Genomic DNA, 12,234 nt, shown 5'->3' on the forward strand with positions numbered 1-12,234 from the left:
TAAGAAAAAAAAGTATTTAATAAAAATTGAAAAAATGTAATTAATATAAATATTTTTTAATAATTTATTTAATGCATTTTCATTTCTCTAAATAATGAACAAATAGTCTATTTTTTACTTGGTATTTATTCAGGCAGTATTTTTTTTCATTTTTTATTTATTGCATTTAGTCCATAAGAAATGAATGGCAATCCAATAAGTAGTTAAATAATCAGAAAAAGAATAATATATAACAAGTAATGCAATTTTTGTTGGGCCTCAAAGCCCGGACAAAATGGATAATCTTTTTATTTGAAGAAAAGTAGTTTTGTAAAATGACATGCAAAAGGATTAGAGTTTGTGTTTGGTAATGGGAGGGCCCAAGCAATCACCAATCATGTCCCTTCATTTTAATACAATTCTAAATTTATAATTAATAAACCAAAAATAACTCATTGGTCTATTTATGATTTAGAAAGAATATATATTAGAAATTGTAATCACTCTATGACTCTTTCATGAAAGATCATCTAACTCATTCATTAACCTCTTTTTATAGATAGATATCCAACTCATCAATTTAAAATATGTTATATTTTCTTTCCAAAACATTTTTTTTTTGTAAAATAAAAATTAATATTTGTGTACCTTCTCGCAAGTTGCATCCAAATACAATATTTTATGCAATAAATAAATTATACAATATATTGAACGGTTTGTCATCCATCCAATAATAAGTCATAATTCATGCTAACTAATTCATTAATTATGATTATTGCTGTTGTTGGATAAATTATTAAGTTTGTATACATATTCCAAAATGAAAATTAAATCTCTTATTTGAAATTCATGTGAAAATGCAAACCTCTCTCTATTGCTTCGGTTTGAAAAAAACAAAAAGAGAGAGAGAGAGAGAGAGAGAGAGAGAGAGAGAGAGAATGTTGTGCCTCTTAAGTTTGTTTTATTGTGTTATTTAAAAAGAAGATATATTTTTTTATTGATAATATCAAATAAAATCTATGTAGTACTTTTTATATTAGATTCAGTGTTGTAATTGTGTTTTTGGTGACATATGTAGTTCTTGTTTTGTTTTTTGGTGACATATGTACTTGACCCAAAAATTCAACCTAATGTTTTCTTATCAATTTTTTTTAAACTTCTATATGTATATGGATAAACATGGGAACAATAATTCAAGTGAGAAAATATTCATCAATAAACATTGTAAAATTGATGAATACTAAACATGGAAGAAAAATCAACTAAAGAAACTAGTCCATCACATGGAAAATTCAATAAAATGAATTTAATACTCAAATATCAAATCAAATTATTGATTATACCTTATAGTTTTAGCAAATATCATACAGTGACATAATTCTGACAGGAACAACAGCATTAGATTAAGCACTGAGCATTTGTTACAAAATTTGCCCTTTTCATACAAAGTTTTGTGGGGTTTTAGGAGTATGTGGTGCTGAAGCCCCCTCAGTATGTTAGTGGGTAACAGAAAGGATTTAACTAAATCTGGTCTTCCATGATATACATAATTTATTCCGTATAGCAGTACAAAAATGGATGTGCAGTGAAATAAAAGAAAACTTCAATGTGTGTGTGTGTGTATATATATACATATATATATACACACACACTATGTTTTAATTGAGAGATCTTTGAGCTGTTGAGGATCGACCTCAGAAGGTGATCTGGTTAGGGCACACTGTGCAGTGGTTGTTTTTGGAAAAGCAATGACATCTCTGATGGAATTAGCACCAGCCAACAGCATAACCAATCTGTCCAAACCATAAGCTATGCCACCTACACAACAATTACTAATGAATTAACTAACTAATTAACTCATTCTATAAACTGATTTCAGAATTACCATACCATGTGGTGGAGCTCCCATGTCAAGTGCTTCCAGAAGATATCCAAACTTTGCTTCAGCCTGAAACAAATCACATGCCAGTTATATGGTTGTACTGCTGTCAAATTATCAGAGAAATAATATACTTTCAGTTCTCATAAATTTGTAGATAGCATTGAGATGCCAACAATTTCCAAATAAATGAAGATAACAAAGTCATAGTTATTATTTCAGATTAACGTCCACTAACCTGCTCCATTGAGATGCCAACAATTTCTAAAACCTTTTGTTGTATGTCACGTTTATAAATTCTCAGACTTCCCCCACCAATCTGACAAAAAAAATAGGCTCAAACTAATAATACTGTTACTAACACAGATTTCAGTGGTCAAACCATCACTGTCACAGCTTATAGAGAGGAAAGTACAGAAATGAATCTCAAATACCTCCACCCCATTGTAAACCATGTCATAAGCTAAAGCACGAGCAGATGCAAGGTCATTCATGTCTTCAGGATTTGGTGCAGTAAAAGGATGATGAAGAGCCTGCATTAAAGCATATTTAAGAATAATAACAAAAAACAGAAATGATGTTATGTACCGCCAGACACTTTACTTGGACATAGCATATTTTCCCCAATATCAAAATATCAAGCACAGAGTACAGGCCCTCCTGCTGAATTATCATTCAATTATTCAATTCTTTGTTGATGAGAAGAAAATTGCCAATTCACACATTGACATAATTTCAAAGAGAGAGGATCAGCAAAGATTATATTGAGAAAGAACAATCACACAATTTCAGAAATAAACATTACTAATGTTGAATAATACACTGTCAGTTGCTATTTAAAGAACAGACCTCCAGCCTCTGCTCTGGATCATTCCACTCAAACATTGGAAAATCAGTTATCCACAAAATTGAATGCCTGTCCTAGAAACTCAAACAAAATAATGTTAGAGAAAGAAATAGCTGAGAAAGAGCACCTTTTTTCTCTAAAAAAACACTAACTTACATGGTCAATCAAACCTAGATCATGGGCCACATAAACTCTAAGACGGTCTAAAGTTTTATTTACAGAGGCATGATGACCCACTGCAAATAGAATGAGGTCACTTGGTCCAGCAGAGCATCGCCTTATTAAATTCTCTCTAGTTGTAGGGTCCATACTTGATACTAAAGCAGAAATTCCCTCCATGTTCCCTAAAATCAAAGGTTAACACCACAGAAGATGGAATATAATAAATATCTCTCAAAAACAAAAATAAATTATTAATAGCAAAATTATCTTTTACCATCATCCAAGACCTTAAGAAAGGGTAAACCCTTTGCACCAGATTTGAGTGCTTCACTGTAAATGTCACCCTTTTTAAGAGCTGAATTTGAGTACTTTTTTGTACCAGAAGGTACACAAAATACTTTGATAACTCCCCCACTTTCTAAGGAATCAGAGAAAACCTTGAACGAAGAACCTGAGAAAATGTCAGATACCTGCAGGTCCGGAAAAACCATATTACACAAAGATTCCTTAAGAAGCAAACATAGGTATCTTCTGCAATACAGGACAACAGAAAGATATAACAATTATCAAATCAAAGAGAATGGGGACACAAAATAGAGGATTGTCAACAAACAACGTACACAAGACACTACAGAAGTGCAATGGAGGAGGTAAAAGATAGATCATTACATCTTTTAACTCAAGATCAAATCTGGTATCTGGCCGGTCTGAACCGTATCTACTCATTGCTTCAGCATATGTAAGCCTAGGAAAAGGATTTGGTAACTCAACCCCCTTAATTTCAAAGAAAACCTGCAACAAATGTGCCCTATTTACACTTAGCACATTGATTAGAAAATGAGAGAAAATGGAAAGAAAGAAAATGAAGAAAAGAGAAAATACTAAAATTCATCAGGTTGTTTGGCTTGCAAGAAAAAGTGGAGAAAGAAAATGGGAATTGTCATTTTTGTTGTTTGTTCTAAGAGAAATAAGAGAATGATGAAAACTACAATTTGACAAATGACATCAGTGCTACTTTTCCAGCAACTTTACTACTGCTGGTTAAAAAAATTCATCAATTGTTAAATTTAAAAATCCATCATCATACCATCTATATCAAACTAACAAAAAATAAATATATCAACTGATATAACCAAATTTTGGATGTAAAGGACTTCTGATCGCATCGGGTACACCAACAAAAAGGGTTACTATGAGGTTAGTTATATAATAAATTATGAATGTCAATCAAAGACTTTACCTATGTGACTCACACTGCACCACTTAAAGTTCATTTGGGTCATCCAGCACCTCACTGTAAACTAGAAGATGCTGGTTTAATTTAGGAGGCGGGACTCACCCTAAGATTTTCTTTTCTTTCACTTTTCTATGATAAACCTAATAAGCTAAAATGAGCTTTTCGTTTTCTCATATTTTTCTTTCTTGTTTTCTTCTAAATCAAATAGTACATAAGTACTAAGTATATATGCTAATATTGGAGATGAATAACTTTAAAACAGACAACACGTTTTCTCCCCAATCAATCTGCCAATTGGCACACTCTTCCACGAAATCATCCTGGGTTACTCACCAATTAGCAATATGATCCAAAATTTAGCCATCTTTATGTAAAACCACATACATAAAATATCTATATCCAAAAAGTTTAGCTTAAAAAACTAATGTACCCAAGGACAAGAAGGTTCCTTGCCATACAAATGTATAACAAAGGGTCATTCAACACAGCCTTACCCTTACATAATCAAAGAGGTTGTTCTTGGATTCAAACCCATGACCAACTGATCATCGAGGCACAACTTAACCACTGCGACAGAATTTGCCTTTAAAAAATCGGCTTACTAAAGCAGAACTTTAGTTGGAGAAATAAAAGAAGCTCTTAATAAGATGGATAATGACAAAGTAATTTCCATTGATAATGTTCCTGTTGAAGTTTAGAAATATATTGAAGAACAAGGTATCATTTTGCTAGAAAAGCTATTTAATGAGATTTTTAGATCAACGAACATTGTGATGTTTTTCCACTAAAATTTGTCTTCAGTAACGGAATCCCTTCTATTTATATACCTTATTGCTCTGCTCGAAACTTCTACCTCAAATAACGATAACTCCCAAGTTTCAAAATATTTTATAAGCCGTTGTTATAGAGGTCTCATTACAAATAGAATATAATCTAACCTTTCTAATGAGTTCTTCATTAAGTTTCAACATATCCTCGTAAGGAGTAAAGGCCATTTCCATATCTAGCTGTGTGAACTCAGGTTGTCTGTCAGCTCTTAAATCTTCATCACGAAAACATCTGCAAAACATAAATTGCATTTGATCCAAACAGAAAAGTCACATGCATGATAGTTGCTTCAATTTTACATCTGGTATGGCTTACAGAAATAAACATTGTATATTCTTAGTTTATATAGTCACTTAAAGAAATGCTTATTTTTATAGTGAAAAGGCACTACATGTGGGATAATAACACATTCTCATAAAGGAAGCCAAACATAAGAAAAATATATTACCTTGCAACCTGATAATATTTATCAAAACCAGCTACCATCAACATTTGCTTAAATAGCTGAGGACTTTGTGGCAAAGCATAGAATGTTCCTGGCTTCATAATTCATGTGATCGTGAATCAACAAAACTATATCAAGTGGCTCACAAAAAATACATAAAAAGACTTATATTGATTTTCCAATTACTCTTTGCAATGTTTTGCTCTAAGATGTTACTCCAGTAGAATAAAATTATTCAGTAGCACAATGCAGACAAATAGCCAATACAGCTATTGTTTGAGAACTTTCAATCATGTTTTTCACTACCATAACATAAAAACTTAATTGCAAGGACATGTGACATTTAAAAAAAAAAAAGTCAATAAAACAACATCAGAAATTATGAAGGGCAAGGAATGCTTCGAACTGAGTGTTTTCCTGTTTGCATTCAGAGAGCAAACAACACAGATCACAGCCAGAAAGACTGCAAGAGCACATCTGCACATTAATATAATGCGTCATGTCTTGGCAAACAGGAAAGTGACTTGCAGTCATGGTATCACTGTCAAGTGATGCCACCATATTATTTTTAAAATGCAGGGAAGAGTTCAGAGACAAGCTTGATCTATGTGAACCTTAACATATTGCGTTTATGTGACCATGAACTTATTCCAGAGTGTCCCTTCCCCAAAATAATCTTGTGGTTATAAAATTATAGTTTTTCTTAGATATCAACGAGACATAATTAAGTTAACAAGGTGAATATTTTCATAGATAACTGTAGGAGTGGATGGGAGTTTATTGGGTAGTATTATACTGATATCTAATTGGTTGTAAAATTAACTCCAAATGATTCTAACTGTCATTTTTTTCCATGTTGTAGGATTTTGGTATTAAATATAATATGGAAAACGGTGAACCTGCACCAGAGGGAATTACTAACAAGATATATGAATTCACTACAACAATTAAGGAGTACCTGATTGCTGTAGATCTTCCAGACGTACTGCTCAAGACCTGGCTACAAATCTTCCCCCTTTTCTTTATTTATATCATCTTGTTTTTAATTAAGACTGTACTTTTTTGTATCAATCTAACCCATATTTCCCATTCTCTGATTGTCTACCCAGGTGGATATCACCACAACAGGTGTTACAAACTTTACAGGCCCTGAAGGACCATTTGACGTTGAGGTTTTTGATTCAGCAAGTGATTATATAAAATTGATGAAGTAAGATTTTACAACTTCATTGTACACTCTGCATGAATACAAATAATTTTTATGCAGTTGGATTTCTTTTTTCATGTCATATCGTGATGACAATTGCCAATTGAGCTGCGAAACTGGAGAACATTGAAAGAAGAAAATGTTTAAATTTGTCAAGCTGTATAGGTTTCTTTTAATAGAGTTTCCTGCCTTTTCCTTTTTGAGTATCCAGTTTGGTATCACATGAGGCAGTTGTTCTTACAACAAGCAATTCTTTTATTTTCTTAGTTTAATAAGATCATTAAATGTTCTATATCTGTACTTGCTTCTGCTGATTCAATCCTTTCTTACTCCATGCTTGAAATTTTGCAGGTCAATTTTTTATTTTGAATCTATCAAGAAACTGCTGTCCTCTCCTAAGTTCACTTTCTGGTATATTTTGGGGATGATGTTTAAACTTTGATATAGAACTTTTATTAGTTTATTTAATTCCAAACTTTATAGTAAAATTTCTTTAACTTCATTGTAGTTATGATGCACTTCATGGGGTTGCTGGAGCATATGCAAAGAGTATTTTTGTGGATGAAAGGAGAGGTGAACCGGCTATGTCTACATGACTAGGATAAAAGTCGCAGGGGGTTGGATTTGGTCTGACAGAAGCTAAATTGAGACTGCCTCACTCTACTGACAGGACAGGACCAATACTTTTAAGTTCCAAACTGGTGTTAGATTTCAGCTTTAAACCAATTGCCATTAAAGTGAAGTTGCCCAGCACTGGCAAACCAGGCACTTACTCTGAGCTATAGGCTCTAATACCATGTTAGATTTCAACTTAAAACCAATTGGTATTGAGTGAAGTTGTCCAATATGCATATATGCCGCACTCCAAAACTTGAACCTGATGAGCAGGGACTTCCCAACACTAGATAGCCAATATTTTTAGAGAAATCTAACACTAGATTGTCCAAACTGAGCACCCTTATTGCTGACCAGGAGAAACCCAACTAATTTAAAATATTACATATAAATCAATAGTTTGAAATGTATTGGACAAATTTTATGATCATAATCTCGAGCAACAAAAGGATAAACTAATAGTATTATGCACGAGTTGAAAAGATACAAATACCTGGATTCTTGATGGAACTAAATAATCCCGGGCACCTTCTGGAGTGGATCTAGACAGTATTGGAGTTTCAATCTATCTTATGACCAAAAAAAGCAAGATCAACACAAGATATCAAACACCAAACCACAAAGAACAGCAGGGGCGAGAAATACAATTACAAAATGAAGAGAGAAAATAACTTAAGTGATGAACTCATAGGATAGTACCTCCACAAAACCATGAACATCTTCTAAATATCTTCGAATGAGTTTAACCACTTTATGTCGCAGCAATATGTTGAAATTCATTTGTTGCCGCCTCAGGTCAAGACACCGGTATCTGCAAAATGATTTATAAGCAATAGATCTCCCATACAGACATACAAGAAACAATGATGAATAGGTATAATGAAAAAAACTTGGATGGTTCAACCAAAAAATTCTTTCTACAAAAGCTAAAGATAAATCAAATATTTGATAACTAAATAAATGACTTTCTAGCGTGCAAATTTAGACCATAAAACTAACAGGAGAATTCCTTGAAGACCTAAACCCCATAAAAGTAAATGCACCAACAATGTGACTCGAGAAAATTAAAGAATAAAAGTTATTTTCCATCAGATTGACGAGTAAAAATAATAAGATTCTAATCATTACCAAACTCTACAAGAAACCAACCAACATATAAATAAAATAAGCAATTGTGAGTATCATGTAACTTGACAGCTAGTTACCTCAAACGGATTTCTTCTTTAAGAGAATCTTTTGCATCATCTGCCGTAGTAACCAAGAATGGTAACTTTGAATTTACAGAGTTTAGCACTTGAACTCTACGAGCAGCAACCTGATACACACACATATATATAAATCAAAAGTGGTTGATATAAATAAATAGAACATTCCAAACAAAAAAGAAAAAAACAGATCTTCAGAGTCCAGAAACCAATCACTTCTGTACAAAGCATTTATTCACAGAATAACAAGCAAGGAACATGGAGAAGTGTTGGAGAAAATAAATAAGTTAATAAGTAAAGAGCTTTCATATATAAAATAAAATCTTCAGGAAACAAATTGTTGCCAATTCAATACCAAAATGAAATTTAACCTTATTAATAATATGTACCTCGATGGAACCTGTTTTCATCTTCTTGTTGATTGACTCGCTTGGCCTAGACCTGACAACACCGTCAATGGCAACCACGTACTCAAGCCTCAGGTCATTGATAGCAGAATGGGCATCTGGAAATTCATCTGGAAGGGTTGTTACCTGAAATTCAAGCTTATTTAGAATACACACCAAGTACAATTACAAACAAAAGTAAAGGAGTAAATGCATAACAGAAAAGTACAAAAGAAGCATAGGTAATACAAAAACATTTTTGAAATGAATGAGGCTGAGTAAACATTCCGGTGCCAATAAAACTCCAAGGAAAACTTGATAAAGAAAACCAACTATTCGAAAACAGGCAAGTACCTGAACAATTCCACTATGGTCTCTGAGATTAAAAAATGTGAGGCCACCATGGACCCTGTGAAGAGCAACCCAACCACAAAGCTGGACCCTTTTTCCCACATCATTTGAAGACAATTCACCACATAATGCAGTCCTGTTGATCCACTCAAGGGATTCGGTGAGGGCCAAAGGTGGTTTAGCATTGGAAGTGAGTATTTCAGAAGCAGAAGGAAGTGGCTGTATTGAAGGGGTTGTGGAGGCAGAAACGGAAAACACTGTTCTGGTTCTGGAAAGTGGCAATAGAACTGTGTTGGAAACTCTGCATAGAAAAACTAAAGATGGTCTAGTGCGGGAGGTCATCAAAGGCAGAGCTTTAAGGAACAGGGACATGGTTGCTGATTTTGTGTTTATAAAATAAAAATTAGATAACGGATACCCAGTAACGAATTTTCCTTGAGAACCCGTTGAAAGTTCAGAATTCAAACAAAAGATTCAGACTTTTAGAGGAAACAGATTGGAAAATAAAAATAAAAAATTGAGAATTTGTAAAAAAGAAAAACACTCAAATTTGAGCTAAGAGGAATAGTTACTCCCGCAGAACATAATGGGTGGAGACTGTGAATGGAGGAAAAAGAATAACTGTCGTATGTCCATTACCAGAAGATGAGGAAAAAAGAAAGATGAAGTACGGTAGAACACAATAGAGCAAAGCAGACTGCCAGGAGAGGGAGATAACAGATGAGATATTCTTTCACCTAAATGACCCAATATCAAGAGGGTGTTTCAGCCTGCACCTCCAACCTTTCATGTTGCACCTCTAAATTCCAGAAATGCCCTGTAATTAACGAAGGTAATTATACATTAATTTCTGTTTGTTGAGGAATTCTGTGCATAGTGTTGAAAACCTTCCATTTGTCTTGAAAATATATTATTACAAAACCCTATCCTACACCCCATTTCATTCATTACATCCCATTCATTTGAATTTGTTCTTCTCTTCCATTTTAATTAAATAATTATTAATTATCTTCTATTTTAATTAGATAATTATTAATTCTTAAAATATAATTTGTATAAATTTATTTCAGTGTTGTTGCTTGGCCGTGTTGATAAATTGACTTGAAAAGTAAAGTTAATGTGGGGTGCAAGAAGCAATTTCCCTTAATATATACACAAGGGCCCAAATAAGACGGGCCTAATAGGTATTTTGGAGTTATTTAGGATGAGGAATGTGTTTGAGCCTACCTTCTAGAATGCAAGAAAAATATTTTTTGCAGTCTGGTTTTAATTTTATAATTACCTTCATAAATAATTATTTCTGTTTACTATCTTTCTTTTCGTGGATTTAATATACCATCTTTACTATTCTGGTCTTACTTTCATCCTATTTTTATATGTTGAATATGTAAGTGGAATATGACCTCAGCAAGCTACGTGTGATAGTCCAAATGATAAATAGTGATTTAATTTAATTAAATGAAATTACATTAAAATAATAACTACTAAGTAATTACTAAAACGGAATATATATATATATATATATATATATATATATATATATATATATATTGAGGTATTGTGAACCCTAAAATAAAATATTGCGGACATCTTCCATCATTTGTTGCTTGAAATTTATATTGTGTTTGGATCAGGGATGCAAATCTTGTACAAATGAGAAACGTGCGCCGCAAATAATACAAACATTATAATGGTACATCACTGCTTCCGTTTTCTCAATTTAAACTATTAATATTAATTATTTCGTTCAAAATATATAAAAAAAAAAGTTGTGTATAAAATATTTAATTTCCATACTGTTCCGGTGCGAAGCCGAGTTACCAAACCTACACAATTTCTTCTCCCGAAATGTGTCCTCCACCAGTCCTCTTCCGTATCCAATGCGCCCGGAGGATACCTGCCAAAGGTACTCTGATGCTTAAGTTAGTTAGATTGTCCGATCGGATTTCTGGATTTAGAAGTAAATGCGCAATAAATGAACCTACTTACCTAGTATCTCTGACATGTATTTATAGTATTGGATATGGGCCTGGTATTAAGGTTATCCTAATCAAGGCCCAATTACAGCCCAATCACATTAAGCATGTGATTATCCTAATTATCTTAACCTTACCTTAGTCATGAAGACCGTTTGCCCTTTACCGTCCGGATCTCCTCATTTAGTTAGACCGGCCGTCCTGCGAGATAACCAATGTCTTTCTTCAGGTCTTTAGTGGATTAGTTTATCTTGACCAACAGACCGTCCGGTCTATTTCTCACGATCGAGCGGTAGTCTCTAGTACACATACAGATTTAATATACAAAATTTTATATTTCCAAATAATAGAACATGATATGATTATGCAATAAACACTGAAGTGAATAATGAAATGAAAGTGTAATGATTAAAAAAAGGAAGATAAGAGATGATTGGGGAGAGTGATTAGGAGTGTTGTAAACATCCGTGAGGCTACTATCTTTGCGCATGGAGACATATAAATAAAAATTATTTGAATAAATTATAGTAACAGTGAGTTGGTCTCGTGAAGCTTTGTTTTTATGTATGGTTTTTGTGGTTAAATAGGTACGTGGGATGTTGGTGATTTTTTTGTCTCATTCCGATTTTGGAAGCAGATTTGCTTATAGTCTTTTCATCTCAGTTAACTCCAAAACTCACAAAAGAGATATGCCAAACAATTTTCTTAACCCTCTCTGCACCTGTCACTCTCCTTTCTGCTTCTAATTTGCGTCTTCATCAACCATTCAATCATGCCATCAAACTCTTACACTCCATTCACATCTTTTTTTGCTTTATTATATTGGAATATATAATCTCAATCTTTTTTGCATTTATCTCTTTCAAAATTTAAGTTTTACGTTGCCAAAACAAACACTGTCACTTGGATGTAGGAGTCAATCCATTTAAAGAAAAACTCTGTATTTTATGAAAACACATTAAATCAAACTAAAATTTTGAAGAAAACCATTAAGCAATTGATACAAATCCTTAGACGAAAGGATTTATCAAGTCATTCTTAAATTATAATGAAAAAATTCTTTAATCATTTGGTGTTCGCGTTCCTAAATCATATAGCAAAGTTATTTACTTAGCAA

At 33.0% G+C, this 12,234-nt stretch overlaps 1 protein-coding gene and 1 long non-coding RNA gene across 2 annotated transcripts; one reads left to right on the forward strand and one right to left on the reverse strand.

Annotated features, from left to right (window-relative positions):
• Positions 1-1,360: 1,360 nt before the first annotated feature.
• Positions 1,361-9,871, reverse strand: LOC106766801 (aspartate--tRNA ligase, chloroplastic/mitochondrial). The gene is made up of 15 exons (XM_014651562.2): positions 9,145-9,871; positions 8,794-8,937; positions 8,405-8,514; positions 7,899-8,010; positions 7,693-7,764; positions 5,381-5,472; positions 5,043-5,163; positions 3,537-3,659; positions 3,142-3,337; positions 2,862-3,049; positions 2,708-2,779; positions 2,293-2,391; positions 2,097-2,177; positions 1,870-1,927; positions 1,361-1,797 (listed from the first exon to the last, which is right to left on the reverse strand). The coding sequence occupies exons 1-15, from the start codon at positions 9,511-9,513 to the stop codon at positions 1,631-1,633; spliced, it is 2,004 nt and encodes a 667-aa protein (XP_014507048.1). The 5' UTR covers positions 9,514-9,871; the 3' UTR covers positions 1,361-1,630.
• On the forward strand, positions 5,750-7,150 carry LOC106766806. The gene is made up of 3 exons (XR_001376116.2): positions 5,750-6,587; positions 6,936-6,995; positions 7,093-7,150. It is a non-coding gene; the product is annotated as an uncharacterized LOC106766806 (long non-coding RNA).
• Positions 9,872-12,234: the final 2,363 nt, after the last annotated feature.

This window comes from Vigna radiata, chromosome 7 (genome assembly GCF_000741045.1).
Source record: "Vigna radiata var. radiata cultivar VC1973A chromosome 7, Vradiata_ver6, whole genome shotgun sequence".
Classification (NCBI taxonomy): Eukaryota; Viridiplantae; Streptophyta; class Magnoliopsida; order Fabales; family Fabaceae; genus Vigna; species Vigna radiata.

Coding starts and splice junctions, on each gene's coding strand:
- LOC106766801 (XM_014651562.2), bottom strand. CDS start 9,513: ATGTCCCTGTTCCTTAAAGCTCTGCCTTTGATGACCTCCCGCACTAGA. Junction 8,515..8,793: donor TGAAAACAGGTTCCATCGAG/GTACATATTATT, acceptor TGTGTGTATCAG/GTTGCTGCTCGTAGAGTTCA. Junction 3,338..3,536: donor TTGATCTTGAGTTAAAAGAT/GTAATGATCTAT, acceptor CCGGACCTGCAG/GTATCTGACATTTTCTCAGG.